General features: G+C 38.5%; 2 protein-coding genes across 2 annotated transcripts; one reads left to right on the top strand and one right to left on the bottom strand.

The window, feature by feature from the left end:
* The first annotated feature begins 331 nt into the window (after positions 1-331).
* LOC134840411 (uncharacterized) lies at positions 332-6,831 on the top strand. The gene is made up of 4 exons (XM_063856193.1): positions 332-590; positions 898-1,184; positions 5,527-5,694; positions 6,372-6,831. The coding sequence occupies exons 1-4, from the start codon at positions 472-474 to the stop codon at positions 6,779-6,781; spliced, it is 984 nt and encodes a 327-aa protein (XP_063712263.1). The 5' UTR covers positions 332-471; the 3' UTR covers positions 6,782-6,831.
* Positions 6,832-12,565: 5,734 nt separating this feature from the next.
* LOC134839806 (cytochrome P450 2U1-like) lies at positions 12,566-14,304 on the bottom strand. Its single transcript, XM_063855429.1, has 2 exons — positions 13,606-14,304; positions 12,566-12,682 (listed from the first exon to the last, which is right to left on the bottom strand). Exons 1-2 carry the CDS (start codon positions 14,302-14,304, stop codon positions 12,566-12,568), a joined length of 816 nt encoding a protein of 271 aa, XP_063711499.1.
* Positions 14,305-16,473: the final 2,169 nt, after the last annotated feature.

The following is a 16,473-nucleotide window of genomic DNA, read 5'->3' as shown; positions in this document are numbered from 1 at the left end:
AAGATGAATCATGGCACTGTACAGTAAAAGTTTTGTGGATGCAATTTCAACCCGGGTTTTGCTCAAAATTTTGGGTCTTCAAAACCTTTTGGGTCGATGAACAAATTCAACTATTTTGTCATTTTTCAAATAAATTTTCTAAAACTGAATTTCGTTTCAAAACAATATTTCACTAAATATATTTTAGCCCGACCAATCTACCAAAGTTCGTTTTAATGAATATGATAATTTAATTTGTTACAAAAAATTAGTGCAATTTAGATTCAAACTTAACAATTTGGTAAACACAGCTGCCGTAAAGCCAAAAAACTATACTGAAATTGCACTCGAAAGCACATAATAAATTATTCACCACAAAGACATCTGTTTATTTTTTCTGTTAAATTCCAGCTTGAACTCTGACAGTTTGTTGGTTGCCAAAAGTTTAACGAAGAAATCACTTTTGAGTTTTTTTTGGATCTTTGGATCTCGATGTGTTCCATTTTTGACCTGACAATTGACAAAATGCTGATTATCCTTTCAACTCTGTTTGATTTTGAACTGTTTTACAATGTCTTCGCATCACCGGCTAAAGTTCCAACAGCGATCAGGTAATTCTTGCTTGATAGGGCTTTATCCCTGTCGCCGCAAAAAAGGAGGATAGCGAAAATTTTAAGGTTTTCAATTTTTTTATGATTCGCATAAAGTTTGTCGCAGAACGAGAGTATATTTTCTTGGTTATATACTTGGCCAAGTTATATAGGGTGTTTGGCCAAGTGTTTGGCCTAGTTATATAAGGTGACGGGATTGCTCTTCCAGAACCTTAATATTTTTTTATCTACGATCAATCTCAATTTAAATTTCTTTCTAACATGAATCATATTTTACCATTTTGATATTACTTTGCTTCTGAAATAGAACAATGCCCTTTGACGACATGAGGTCCAGAATCAGAATAGTGGGGCACATTGCAGAACTCAAATTAGCCGATAGGATATCCAAATGTTCAATGCACTGCACTAGAGCATCAGGGTGCATATCGTACAATTTCTGCCAAGGGAGGATCTGCGAGTTGAACTCTGTGGATATGCATGGGGCGGAGGTGCAACAAGAGGGGGTTGTGGTATTTGATGAGAATTGTGTCTATGGAGGGATGAAGAATGGGACCAAACCGAAGTGCAAGGAGGAGGATGCATTCAGCGGAGGTAAAAAACTATTAAAAAATGAGATTTGGTGAAAGAAAGTGTGTTGTTATAACACTTTGCAAACAATTTGTTTTGCCATTTGTTATTTCGTTGCCAAAGTTTCTGGGAAACACTCTGAGTTCGAGCGTGTTTTTACAAACTGGTTGGTGACTGCAGCAAGGTAGCTTTTTGTTGCGACCATTTGAAAAACGGGAACATTGTATTCGGGTGTATTTTAGTTTTTCTAATTTTTTTGCGTGTTTTCCATGCAAAATCAGACACCACAAATGATCATCGGAGAAAGTCAAGTGATATATTGACATAGGGGTACAATTTATATAGTTTATGTTTAGATAAAGTTTTGGTAAAGTTCTTGAATGTCTGGCGACCGGTCTCTATTCTTATCACTGTTCTTTCTACGTCTGGACTTACGTCTGGACCTGAAATAAAAAGTGCAGTTTGCCTTACATTTCGATATAATACAGATAATCTTTACGATAATTAAACTTCTACCTTCTATGCATTCTACTCTTTTTCCTAGTTTAAGATGGCACAGCCAGCACAAAAAAAAGCGGGAAAGAACCCTTTCAATATTGTTTCTGTTTGGGACTCTAAAACACTTGACCCACCAATTTACTGGGAGGAGTGGATCGTGAAATTCCATTGGGGATGACATCGAAAAACAAAATTGATCCGGATGACTTCTAATTCGCTGCCACGTTAACAGCTCCCCAAATCGCCGCATTGACGGAGGAAGTAAACGGAAAAAATTGGACGGAGTCGGAGAAGAAACTTAAATCGAACCTTTATCCATGTATTGGACACGAAGGGATTTTTAAAGCCAGGCAACCAGGAGTGGCTTTCAAAACGGAACGTATCCTCGAGTGTTGGACTACATGGACCGCGTTTTTAAAAGAAAACGTAACGTGACGCCAGAAAGGGGTTTGTTTTATGGACGTAAAAGACGAGAGCACGAAACGTTCGAAAAATTCAACGCGGAACTCAGCACCCTGACGGGACGGCGCGATTTCTCAAAAAAGGTGAAAAAACGAGATAATGAAGACATCTTTATAATGATAACGAGATAATGAAAAAACTGGATTGCCAGCGGTAATTATCGCATTCAACGAAAACGCCGGAAGATATATGTAGGATCGCCTTATCCTATGAACGGTGGGGATAGAGCTTACAGGTCGTACACAAAAATTCCACAGGGAGCAGGATATTTCCGAAACCGATGGCGTGGCAAACGCGGAAATATACCGGGGGGTCAAACCCCCGAAGATGCTACAATTGCGATGCTCCTAATTTTACGTTGGAACATATCAAAGTTTGCCCAGCAAAGAAAGCTACTTGTAAAACATAAAAAGTACAAAAAACGGAAGAAAAAGAAAATTTGCAAACAGAACGCGCCAAAACTGAACGGCAGAGGGCGAAAAAACATGCAATTACTATTCAGCCAATAGCAGCACAATATTCCGTGAATATACAAATTCATCAGGTATAGAAACGAACCGGCCGACAAGTATAGAAAACGAACCGGTTGAGTCATGCGAGAGAAATTCAGCCGTGGCAGGACAGATATTTGCATATCGCGTTATGTATGCACGAGCGGAAAACAGAAAAACAGACTTCGTTCTCAAGATTTAAAAGCAAGTTGCTCTATTTCTTCTCAATTCATCAGTTTTTTCAATAATTTCAACTGCGAGGATATGGCCCAAAATTTTTAATTTCAACCCCAGATTAGCCGGATAAGAGTACAGCAATAGAAAGCACCTCAACTCAGGCAGTAAACATCTAACTAATCCAGTCTCAACCCTGGGCTCAAGTAGCTCCGATTCCGATATTGAAGTACTTACACAGGAAAACTACCCCAAAAAGCCTGTGGATGGATCGGAGACCCGCAATAGCGAGGGCGCTGGCAACACCAATAATGAACCGACTACACTACTACCACCATGGCCATGACAAGATGTATGCCGCCTCCAAGAAAATCTGGATGCCCATGATGTACATGAATCTGGCAGTGACGGCCAAATTATGCAAGCACTGCTTAGAAGTAGGTAAAAGTCTGAGACCAGACATAGCTAAGGGTAATTTAGGTGAAACATATATACCGACGGAACCTAACGAAATAGTCCAATTGGATCTTTTGGGGCCGGTTAACTACGTAAAAGGTCGAAGAAAAAACGGCTTTATGGTCGTCTATGTTTTTTCTCACCGGCCGTCGGATTCTGTTTGTTCTAGCAATAACTCAAGGAAAGTTTTAAAATTCCATAAAAATATATAGCCACTATCGGAAACCCAAGAAATCTTCACATAGAACAAACTTCCCAGTTCTTCTCCAATAAAATACAAAATTTTTGCGAAAAAAAGAACATCGAATTGTTAAAGTCGCCGGTTTGAGACCATCGGCAACTGGTATGGTAGAAAGTACAATCGGTTCTCTACAAAACATTTTGTCATTACATGCCTGAAGGAACGGGGGGAACAGCGATTCGAACCGCTCCTGCTCTGAGCATTGGGCACCTCATAATTTGCCTTTCACAGTAAAACAAACGTTACTCCATTCGAAGCACACCATGGGAGAGAAACCAACACGGTGCTGAGAAATCTAGCGAAACGTCCAAGTTTGAAAAACTCAATTCGAATAAAAATTTTAACCAAAAAAAATTCTTTAGACGAGAAGAGCGGGAGATCAATCGAATAGTTTTTCAGGACAGGGATAAGCGAAGCGGCCTCACAATGGAACCACAAAATTGACGCGGCCCCCGGATACCCGACGAACATTGAACTTCACAACCCCAAAACACCATCAAATTGCGGCACAAAGCAGCCAAGCCACCTAAGAAAGCGTACACAATAAACCAGCAAACAAGCCTTACAGATCCAAATAACCCAGCCAGGTACTAAAAAAAACTTGACCAAAAAATCGAAAAATTAACTCCGCATACTGTAAAAATCGAAAAAGGCAATTTATTACTAAGAAACGGTGTCGCGTTTAGATACGAGCCAGAAACCGAGAACATGGTCGCATCATCAGAAACTAACTGGACAGCTCAGCAACGGTCAATGTTGCCAACGGTCTGCCCATTGGGGCGGGTAAGCCAAAGGAGCAAAGTGAAAGACGGGCACGAGCCAAGCGAGCGGCGAGGACAACGATTAGAAAAAACGAATTGCTGAATCGAGCAGTGACTCAGGCGACACGGCAGACGAAGCAAGCACGCCAACGGCGAAAGCAGAAAGTCAACCGGAAACACAAACGGCGACGGAAAGTGATCCACGCGGAAGCGAGGACACGGTCGAATGGATCCAGAAACGAGTACAAAGGACAAAACGCCGCCACGCCAATCAACGCGAACACGTAAAGCTGTCACAAAATTGGGCGTAGTGTTGACGCGACGGATCCAAAAACGTGAGGGAACCAAATACAAACCGAACTAGAAACAGGAGAGCTGAGAAAAGCCTATCAAACTCAAAAGTAAAACTGACAGACACAAAAATTAGTTTTCTATGATAAACATATGTACAGCAACTTGAAGTTGCAATTTGAATTCTTGAAAAATCAAAAAGAGTGTTTAAATTTCGTTGGTGACCTTATATAATTGGGGTACAATTGATACAGTTTATGTTAATGTAAAGTTATGGTAAAGTCCTTTAATGTATGGCCACCGGTCTTTATTCTAATCACTGTTCTTTCTACGTCTGTACTCGACTGAAATAACAAAAGCAGCTTGCTTTATATTTCGATGTAGTACAGTTGATATTTACTATAACTTATCTTTGAAACCTTCTACTCTTTTTCCTACTTTAACATTATCATATTGAAGCCCTTAAAGTCGTGATTCTAGGTTTTTCGTCTTCTTCGAACGAATAAAGCATGCGAGCAGGCTTACAGTAGCTTATTTTGAAACAAAAAACTTAGTTTTACTCGAGTAACGTTAGTTTTTCGGTACTTTAGCGCTCTTTTGTAAACTTAAAACTCAAAGTTTCAAGAAATTGCAAAAACCTTTGAAAAAGTTTTCGATTTTTTTTTTGATTTTTTTTCTCGTTTTTATTGTCATTTTTCGACAAAATTTGTTTTCCGTTGTGCTTATTTTACAAAGACTGTCAAATATGCCTAGTTTCTAGTTTTTCTTTTAGCTCATATTATCACACAGCGCCGAAAAAACAACATTTTAAAAAAAAAATGTTATTTGTTGTACTTTCTAAGACGATGGTCAGAACATTCTCTGCTACTTTCACAGTAACCAGCTATCCTTTTTTATTTGAATTAAATCGACGCGGTATAAAAAAAACGTGCAGTTTAAAAAAAGTTCGACATTCAAAACCATTTAAAACTAAATCTAAAACTATTTATTAGTGTTCGTGGAGAAAGATATAACAGATGATTCTTCGCCTGGACTGTGTCAGATCAACCAAAAGAGAGTAGACGGGCTCATAGATGGGGAAGGGGAGACAGTGCTAATCGACAGCTCCACAGAGTACAAATCCGAGACATCAGGGACGTGCATCGGACCAGCTCATGGAGGTCAAAACTAGTGCATGAGTCTTTGTAGAAAACTAAATTAGCAAAAGGCGCTCCAGCGTTTTTAGTTGTAATTTTTGCAAAAGCTGGTTGGAATCATTCTAGCAAAATATACATAAAGGGAACCTATTTATGAAACTGAATGAATTCAGCTTTACCAAAAAACAAACTCTATGTATAAACATAGAAATCTGTGGGATTGTCTCTTTTTTATCAATTTTGACTGATTTTCAAACTCAACGACTTTTTTCTAGGTGACATTAATGATGTTTTGGTTCGAGCTGGAGTACTAGGAAAACAAAACACATTTTGTTAATGAAACTCAAAAAAATATGCCTATCATAGCTCAGCTTAACGTAAGATGTCGACCCCTAAGATTCATCAGTAAAACCTTTCATCTGCCCAGAAGTTATGAATAAACAGGAATAAATTGCATTCAAGAAGAATCACGTTTAACAATGCTTTGAAAAAGAAGTAGACACCGAATAGAATAAAAAATGTAACTGGAATTTTTAAAGTTAAAATAGGATATTTTTACTGTATTCAATTCATTCAATCAAAATAGTAGTTCTTTTTCATCTGAAAGTGCTGATAATTGTTTTAGAATATACTTTTTCTAGTCATTTTATTTTTTTTGTTCATTTCAATTAGATATACTAATGATTTGCACTAATATTCAGGTCATGACTGCGTGAATGGAATTTCCCATTGGTTCAGGTGGGGACGCTTCGATTCAGGAACTTACGAAGCGAACAAAGCAACATGCGAGTCGTTCAGCGGCCACTCCGAACTATACTGGAACCCTCGGAACTTTCGAAAAGAGTTCGACTTGATAGCCGAGAAGTTCAGTGAAGCCACAAGATTTAACTTCGGACTTCACGACCAGTCCGGAACAGGAGTGTACGAGAATCCTGATGGTGAAGACAAAACTGACTTCCTGTGCTGGTATGTCGGATCAGGAGGCCCTGTATACCCATGTGTGGCTGCTAGTGTCGCTGAGTATCAACGAACCAATGGTACTTGTGTGTTCCAAACATACGTTTGTACCGACAATTTTTACTACATCTGCGACAGGAGACCGAAACTATGAGCTAAATATGACACGAAATTATTATGTTATCCGCATTATAGTTATTTAATTAACGCAAATTAACTTTTAAAGTTTTTGCATCAGACAATTTTTGAAGATTCTAATCAAAGTTTTTTGATATAAAGTTATTTCAGACGAAGCTTCCGGCTGAAAAAATTTCTAAACTTTCCTCATTTTAAATTGAATTTTAATGTTGAAAATTTTAAAATTGAATGAAAGTCCTTTTGGACCGGACCGACCACTACTTCATATTGTTTGAATAGAACAAATATAGTAATATTAGTTTTTAAATCGGAAAAACTGTCGTCTGTTGACGCTTTAAAGCTTTAAGTAACGAAGTTTAAAGCCACACCCAAATCGTCCCGGAGCTTCTTTTTCAAGAAAATAATGTATTGAAAAAAAAATTCACTACGTTTTTTCACGATCCATCATACTTGGAAAAAGGATCAAGGCCTCTAAAATCGAGTGATGGCAGCTACGTAAATCAATTTATGATTTGCTTCAACTGGAAATCCAAAGTTTGATCTACAATTTGCACTAGAGCAGTAATAATAATCATAATAAATTGTTTTGAAGCCAAATATATACACAAAATTAAGGTCAGTATTTTGTGATTAAAGTAGGTTTGAGAAGATATCCTAAAGATTTCAAACGAAGCCTGCCACGGGTTGCCTCGAAAAACAGAGCACTTGCGAGGAATATCTCAGTCTTTTAACTAAAAAGTTTTTTTTATAGTCTTAGAAATTTTTGTTTCCTAAGAATCTAATGGCCCATGCCTCGGGAAAACAGCACTACAATTAAATTCAAAACAATCAGACTTTTTTCGGGAAATCTGTTTCTGAAGCTACCGAATACATTGAAACAGAAGCGGATTTAGAGGAAGGGGCAGGTGACGCTTCTCTCTCAATGATTCGACCCACTGCCGCCCTAAAGCGATTGTACTATTTTGAGATATATATTGTCAAATAACTGACCCTGATGTTTATCAAAAACTATTGTTTCAAAATTTCATTGTTGAAAGTCTGCAAGCATTGATAAAAAATTGAAGTGAATTCATCAAAAACAAAATTATAAGAGATTCTAGGAAGATTAATTTTGAAAAGCTCACTCCTGGGCCCTCGCTGAATAACTTTTTTTGCTGCAAAACACTTTTCGTGCTCAAGCGCAACAAGGACAGTGCTGATTTAAAATATAAAACAAAACGCATAAAACTAGAAATTTAAAACGCGTTTTTCTATAATTGGGTTGACTTTAAGTCAAAAATGATGCAGACTGTATCATTGAAAGCGTAAACCACTGTATGTTTCACCGTGGGTTGCAATGGGTCCCGCCAAAACTTAGCTTTTTGTGGATCACTTTCACTTCGCTACCAAAACCATGTGTTCGTTTTTCCACCAGTCAGAAACCAAGTTAAAGCTTCAGGAAAAAATTATTATTTAACCTTTTGACAAGCGGTCGATTTTTAGGCCAACGGTCAATTTTTTTTGTTCGTATTATTTTTCAAAATGTTCTACCTTTCATCGCCATTTTAAACAATTTTTTTCAAAAAAATTTTTTAATGTTAATTAGAACTTTTTTGTCCAACATTTGCAGCATTCAGCATTGGAAAAAAGAAACTGAACGTTTCTTCTCGGGTCGAGGTGTTCACTTTATGTTTCGACTTTCAAAGTCGAGCACATGTCAGTGCTCAACCGTAAAATAAAAGTCGAGACAGGATGGGTCAGCACAAATTCGAAAAATACCTCGAGCACGGTCTAGCACGATTAGAACACTTCTCGAGCACGGTCGAAAAAAATCGATTTTCCCGCGGTAATTCGGAGTCCAAAAAATCTTTTTCTTCAAATAAACATATTTTCTGAACTTTTTCTACTCAAATTACAAACCAGTATTCCAAAGGATTTTTTGAAAAAATAGCTCAAAAACAGTTCATCTCTGCAAAGGAGTTATACTAAATTGCAAATAACTCAAACGATCATTCTGATAAAAAACATCAACAAAAATTACCCGAAAAGCATAAACTAAAACGCTTAAACTTGAATAATTCATAATGTTTGAAACTGAATTCATAATGTTTGAAATTGGTCAAGCATGGTCAAAACATATATTGCTTCGATCAAGCACATATTTTTTGGTCGAGCACGGTCAAAAATACCTAATTTTCGTCGAGCACAGTCGAAACTAGTGAGTTTTGGTCGAGACGGTCGAAACTTACTAATTTTCATTTGAGACGGTCGAAACTTAAAATGAGCACTTCGACCCGGGTAGTTACAAAGTTTTCAATGGACAGCTGAATCTTTTTTGGGGATCAAAGTTCCCAAATTGTGCCCAGGCTTAGAGGGTTGCACTGCATGTCAACCTCACACCAAATTGTAAAGTCACGACCGGATGTTTAGTTGTGAAAGTCAAAACATAATGTTGCAAAATAGAAGCCGGGTCATGAAACTCTAGACATGCCAAATATAGGTAGCAAAATTCTGAAACAAATTTGCAAAAGTCTGTATATCAATAAGTTTATTGCAGAACCTGTGCATACCTACCGACTTTTTATTGCAAAACCTTGGACACAGTCGTAGAAATCTGAAACTGTCGTCAAAACTTTTGGTTATATAAATCGAGCAACGCAAAATGGCAAGATAGTTAAAACTGAGACAGTAATCTGGACACAAAATTTTGAATAAAAGAAAGAATCAGTAACCAAATTTATAGATAATCAACGAAACACTGAGAAAATCTGAAACTGATGTTAAACTATCAGCAATGCCCTTCTTCGAAAAAGTTCTTTACTTAGCAAGATATCAAAGTTTTGGCTTGCACAAGATGAAGCGCATTGAAAAAAAAAACATCTTTTTTTTCAAAAATCGATCTCACCATTTTAAGATTCAGAGTTAGAGCAACTAGGATTAAGAGCTGGGTTTAGATACTGAGAGTAATTCTGAGGTTTCAACTGAGACGGTTGAGAAGAAGTAGTGACTGTTGTAGAATGAATTGAGAAAATGAATTTAATTGATTGGACAAACGAAGAATCAAAGAAGTACTATTTATTTTAAAAATTGACTAATTAATTATTTTGTTTTTAGTGGCTGACCTTATCTGAGTTTATTCATTTTTGATTTCTGTAATCAATTTTGATCTCACATCTGAATCTCTCAAGTAATCAGTCTGACCTTGAAAAGAACTAACCCCAATCAGGCTGAAATGGCTTTGTCCAAAATCAGGCTGCAATCATCAACTTTCGACAAAATTGATCCATTTTAGACTGGCTCAGGTTTTTTTTCAACTAATCAGTTACACAATTTTGGTAGTTCAAAACTGGAGTTCAACTGTCTCATCTTCCGCTCGTACTCAAACTAAGTGGTATTTCACAACTACGTGCTTTGTTTGCTTTTCTTGCGAGATTCTTGCACATCTTCCATGCAGCTCTGGTTCTTTTCCTGAGTGATGTTCGTCATTCGCAACGCTCACCTCAGCGAAAAGTGATCGCACACATAGAGTCTCTTGAAATGCTGATACCAGCGCTTGCTATTCAGTTTGATTGTTAGATATGGCCGCAGTTGGTTGCTTCTTGGTGCTCTAACCGATTGCTGCCCCTGTCTTCTACAACTGATACCAGTCGTTGGCCTTCTACCACCCATGTCTCCCACCCGGTCAGCATCTGCAGATCCATAGAGTCTTACACCATCAGCTTCCTTGGTGTAGCACAGCTCCAGGTTTTTGTCCTCTTCAGGTAGCAAAGAACCCTCTATGCAGCAACCCAGTGCAATCTTCTTGGATTCTTCACTGTAGTGAGACATCGGGCCTTCTTTGCTTAGATTTGTTCAGTAAAGAGCCCACAATGCCTCTGCAGTCCTCAGCTTTCATAGACACTGCCTCTGCTGAGCAAGCTTCAGGGCAGTCATTTTTAGATAGTTGTGCGCTGATCTCCACTGGTTTGAAGTCATCAACTCTAAAGCGCTGTCAATGTTGAGCCTGATTAGTTCACAGACACTGACCCAGGCGACTGCATCATCAGGAACTAGGTTGATCAACCTCTAGTACCCATCACAAATCTTTCTGAGAAACGGCTTTTCAATTTCGTCTTGACATCTGCACGCAAGGTTGATGTCATCTAACCAAACCAGCTCAAGTATCAATGCATCATCTGTTCGCCTCGCTGAACAAACAAGAGTTATTGCTGCTTCTACAGAAATCGTCTTCAAATAGGAGCCACTGCTGCTGAACAACTTTGGCTCCTCCATATACACTGTCTCTACTGGAAAGTTGAGATAAGCTCATCGTTTGCCCACAAGAGCCTTCGTTTCGGGCTTACAGATCTGACAGGTCGGAGCAAACGTATCAATGAAATAACGTCATTCCACTTGCATGAACCCTTTCACCATCCATTTGCTCCACTTGTCCAATCAACTTTTCTTTCTTAGCAAGATCTCATCGTCCAGGAGAAATCATGCGAGATCGTGATCTTTCAATAAGTGTCTAAGTTCCCATGGCTTCTAGAGACTTCAACTCCGAAGCTATGGCTGCCAGCCTTTGCTCATTTTCCGCTCCAGACACGGCTTATGAATAGCCCACTGGCTATTGGTCTCTTATTGCTGAAGCATGGTTAATTTTCAGTCTGTATCGAATGGGAGGGTTCCTCGTCCTAACTGACCTCCTCACTGGATGCTCAGTAGAACTTGAATCTAAGGGTTCCTCCTCTACCTGATTCACTTTAGTAGCGCTAACCGAAACTGCAGTAACTCCTATGTTGGTGCGCTTGGTATTTTGTTGGCGAAAGTCGTGCTCGGTTGCTCAATATCAATTTATCCATGGCTGAATGGCTCCACGGTTTGAAAAAAGTCACTGTCAACCAAGGGGTTGTCTTGAATAATGTCCTCCTTGAAAGTCAGTCTTCAAACTTGCACCACCTGTATTGTCTTAAGGTTCATCAGCAATAAGGCTTTGCTCCCTCGTCTAAGCCGATGAATTTTTTTTATTGCCCGTTAGATCCAATTTCAGCGTGTTGCCTGGATCAAGATAGTACGCCAAGCAGCTAAACACGCGAAAACAGCTCACTTTTGATGGTTTTCCTGTCGCCCCTCAGTCGGTGAGGAGCATTTCTCTTTGTTGGTTGGGGGACACAAGTTGCGAAACCTCAAAGCTGATGAGATTCCTCGGACCCAGAACATTTTCGATAGATTTGCTTCGATCAGTGACCAGCAGACATCGATTCATCTTGGTAATTGCTCTGTTGTAACGCTCTGCTAGACCATGTTGATGAGTATTAGAAACAGTGAACTCTTGCTTCAATTGGGTTTCTCTACAAAATCTCCAGCTTTTTGGTGCTCCATGCACTACCACATTTTTCTGGAACTTCAGTAGAGCACTACTCTTCTTCACCAGGTATTTGCCCATGTCAGCCGACTGAAGTCATCGATGAAACTCGAGGCATGTTCTGTAGTTCGAAACGTCACAGGATGTCACTGAAGACCCGTTGCCTCACTGCTGATGTACTGCTGTCAGATTTTCTTGGTAGTACTGCAACAGCATGAAACTTGAAAGCTCTAGCTCTCACATTGACAAGTAATAAAAGATGCTGCTAGTTGAAGTGACCCAGTCGTCAGTGCCAAAGCATTGCATTACTAATCTTGCTTTTTGTCTTCGTCACTGGACTCATTGGTTTCTCCTGAATTTGTATCCAGAAAAAAATTGCCCTACTGCTTCACAGGAAGTTTCCCCCAATCTGGTGCTAATAGCAGAAAATCTTCTGCATCAAAACTGGAGATTAATCATCCAGCTACCACTGAGCTCTCACTCATCAAGCGGCAAGTTCACCCTGTAGATCGGCACAAACAGCACGTTGTGGAAAATGTAACTACTCACAGCATCTTGGCAGTCTTTGATCTCTACTTCCACAGATCCTTTGCTCTGAATCATTGACGGCGCGCCATTTTTGGGCCCAATACGCCCAAAAAAAACCTCCGAAAAGCGAAAAATTCAAGTTTCTTGCTTTTTTTAAAATTTTTTGTGTAGTCTACGTTTCCTTTAGTTTACTTTGAAAAGTTGGCGGAATTAACTTTAACAAGGCACGAAAGTAACTTTAACAATGCATGAAGTAATAATAGCTACAGTATTGGTTAATATCTATTAGTGGTAAATCGTATCGTTTCAATTTAGTCTGTAAACAAAAAAAAATTCAGACCACGTTTTCTACATACTGAGACAATTTCTTGAAAAACTACCGAGCTTCCGCAACTACAAACTGTTTTTGATGTACTCAAAATCGGGAAAAAAAACTACACACCGCCAAGGTACCTTCACATGTCTCTGTTGGCGGATGATCGGAACAAAAACAATTAAAATTTCGTTAGAATAAATTTCTGTTTCAGCATATTTCATATGACCAGCAAATGAATAACATATGATTAATTAAAATTTCAGTGGCAAAATTTGAAAGTGATTGAATGATGATAAGCTAGACTGACGAATGAACCGAATTTCATCCAAATGTCTAACTGCTGATTTCGTACCGATAAAGCTTTCATTATTTTTGGATATTTTGCGCAATCACCCTTTAAATTTAGGGATGGAGATTCTGTTGTAGTTACCCAAAATGTGGAGAGAAGAATCGATAAGTTTTTGATTTAAATCATGGGACAAAAGCTCCTGGTATATTTAAACAGGACCACATGTCAATTTTTTGTAGGAAGAAATCTACAGCATATTATACATACGTTAAAAAAGCATGTTAGTCATATTAACCTCAGCCTATCTTTCAATCATATTATTCTATCGATCAATTTGACTTTAAAAGGTTTCGGTGCTATCCCAACAAACCCAAGAATTGGAACCAGCGAGGGTTTTCCATCCCCGACAGCCTCAACTTTGAACTTCCGAACGATAGACGCAAAGGAAACGAAAACTTCCATTCGAGCCATATTTTCTGCGATGCATGAACGAGGGCCTGAACCAAATGGAATCAAGCATGGATGCTTCTGGTACTCCCCTTTCTCGTTCAAAAAGTTTTCTAGACTAAAGTTTTCTATATCAATGTTTCCAAAGAGTCTAGAACCTTTCGGTATCCGGAACCCATGCAAATTGTCGACGTCTTCCAAGCCGTGTGATCCAGAGTCGAATATACGACGGTACATGCGCATGGTTTCAGAAATTGTTGCCAACGTATAATGGCAATCGCCTGGAGTACAGAACGAGACTAGGGGATGATTTATGTCGGTTTTTGATGACAGCTCCTGGAAAATCTTTTCTTGGACTTCTGGATAATGAATCATAACTAGTAAAAGCCAACATAAATTGTTAGTTACAGTTTCTTGGCCAGTGAAAACAAGGTCAGCCATGATCGCTACTACTGAAGTTTCAGTGATGATCGAGTCATTATCGATCAAAACTTTATTCCATAAATAGTCAGAAACACACTCCGGTTCTCGGTTCCGAGCGGCTTCGACTGAAGGCGGCTTTCGGCGAAAGAACTCGGCTCGCAGCTTTTCGATGAAGTTTTTCTGCATGCTTATTACTTCCTCAAGCACAGACATACGCTTGGCTATGCATAAAGGTAACCAGTAGTGAAGTGCTCGTGGATTTTGAAGTCAAAAACTTGCTGTAAGTAGTATTAAAATTCAAGGTACAAGGGGTCATCATAATCGAACGTCTTGTCAAATAGAAGGTTGAAAACGATATTGCTGGACATGTAGCCAACGTACTTTTGAAACAAAACACCTGTAAACATAATGGTTAGCTGGTTTTTTCCGCCTTAGTGTGAAATTTTTTCGACAATTAGGTAAGATTAATAGATTTCGAAGTTTGTTGGTGTACTATCACTTTTATTTCGAATACTAATAGCTGAAACGTACAGATCTCCAATGTGTGAGCTTCTGCTTAAAGATTTTTGCGGGAAGGATTTTAAGGGTTCATGTAATGAGTTTTTTGTCCGGTTTTTATAAGTCGACCAAACTGATTTTCTACCTTCACTCAAAAAAAATAGCTTTGTTTGACCAAAAGTTTCTGCAGCGCAGGAAAATTTTAGAAAAACTGGGCCTATTTTGGCTCATTTTCTTGGTGTGTTCCCCTGTCAAAGTAAAAGTTTTTGCTGCTAATTGCCCATTTGGAAAATTTTAGAGTTATCCACTAAAAATTTCAGCTCTATCCTTTTATTTATATCCACTTATGCTCCGAGCCAAAAAACAGCTTTATGTGAAACATATAACTCATACTCATCCTGATATCAGCCTCATCTTTTTCCAGCTTTTCAAAATGCAACATAAACTTTACCGCTTCTTATTCAATCATCTAACTGAGAGAACTGCGCCCAATGCCCATACTTCGGAAAATTTGGTTCATCACTTTTCTCTTGGCCTTCCACCTCTCACCAGTGTCAAAAAAAGGCTGTTTTGAACTCCGAAAAGCTCGAAGAAGCCGCTAATATTACGATTGTTGAACCGTGGATCATTCAGAATCTGTGTTTAGGGGCGGACTTAGGATTTTCTCGAGGGGAAGGGCGGATTTTCAAAAAATTTAGAAAATTTTGTCAACCATTTTTTCGATTAGATTTTTTTAGCTCTTCTAAAGTTCTAAAAAGCCCCCGGATTCGCCAAATGTTCTGCGCCGCAGGCAAAATTTTGACAAAACATGCCAAAAAAAGAGTTTTTAGGCACTTTTTGGAAATTTTTGACCAAAAAATCGCGTTTTTTTTGGTGCGCGCTACCCCCTCAAAATTAGTATATATTGGCGCCTAAGCCGCTTTTTAAAAAAAATTTGGGGTCCAACAGCCAAAAAGGATATCTCAAAATAGCCGTACTGAAATCTCAAAATAGCCCTCTAAAATGGATATCTCAAAATTTGCCCTACTGCTTCACAGGAAGTTTCCCCCCTTCTGGTGCTAATAGCAGAAAAGCTTCTGCATCAAAACTGGAGCTTAATCATCTAACTATCTCTGAGCTCTCACTCATCAAGCGGCAAGTTCACCCTGTAGATCGGCACAGACAGCACGTTGTGGAAAATGTAACTCCTCACAGCATCTTGGCAGTCTTTGATCTCTACTTCCACAGATCCTTTGCTCTGAATCATTGACGGCGCGCCATTTTGGGATTATTTTAATGAGTTTTGCAATTGGTTAATGAGAGACGGAGAATTAAGTAGAAAAGAATGTTCAAAAAAGTTTCTGTGGGAAAAAAAATTGAAGGTTGTTTTTTTAAAAATAAGCCCAAAAAAAAAACTTCCGAAAAGCGAAAAATTCAAGTTTCTTGCTTTTTTAAAAATTTTTTGTAGTCTACGTTTCCTTTAGTTTACTTTAAAAAGTTGGCGGAATTAACTTTAACAAGGCACGAAAGTAACTTTAACAATGCATGAAGTAATAATAGCTACAGTGTTGGTTAATATCTATTAGTGGTAAATCGTATCGCTTCAATTTAGTCTGTAAACAAAAAAAGTTCAGACCACGTTTTCTACACACTGAGAAACTGAGACACTTTCTTGAAAATATTCCGCGCTTCCGCAACTACAAACTGTTTTTGAGGTACTCAAAATCGGGAAGAAAAAACACACAACACACCGCCAAAGTACCTTCACATGTCTCGGCGGATGATCGGAACAAAAACAATTAAAATTTCGTTAGAATAAATTTCTGTTTCAGCATATTTCATATGACCAGCAAATGAATAACATATGATTAATTAAAATTTCAGTGGCAAAATTTGAAAGTGATT

This window comes from Symsagittifera roscoffensis, chromosome 2 (assembly GCF_963678635.1).
Source record: "Symsagittifera roscoffensis chromosome 2, txSymRosc1.1, whole genome shotgun sequence".
Classification (NCBI taxonomy): Eukaryota; Metazoa; Xenacoelomorpha; order Acoela; family Convolutidae; genus Symsagittifera; species Symsagittifera roscoffensis.
Note: the sequence above shows the minus strand (reverse complement) of the source record. Positions and strands in the feature narration are given on the sequence as shown.

Excerpts from the sequence above, each read along its gene's own strand:
- LOC134840411 (XM_063856193.1), top strand. The coding sequence starts at position 472 with ATGTGTTCCATTTTTGACCTGACAATTGACAAAATGCTGATTATCCTT. Across the intron at positions 591-897 it reads AAAGTTCCAACAGCGATCAG|AACAATGCCCTTTGACGACA; the intron begins GTAATTCTTGCT and ends CTTCTGAAATAG. Across the intron at positions 1,185-5,526 it reads GGAGGATGCATTCAGCGGAG|TGTTCGTGGAGAAAGATATA; the intron begins GTAAAAAACTAT and ends ACTATTTATTAG.
- LOC134839806 (XM_063855429.1), bottom strand. The coding sequence starts at position 14,304 with ATGTCTGTGCTTGAGGAAGTAATAAGCATGCAGAAAAACTTCATCGAA. Across the intron at positions 12,683-13,605 it reads GGGATGGAAAACCCTCGCTG|AGCAAAGGATCTGTGGAAGT; the intron begins GTTCCAATTCTT and ends TCAATGATTCAG.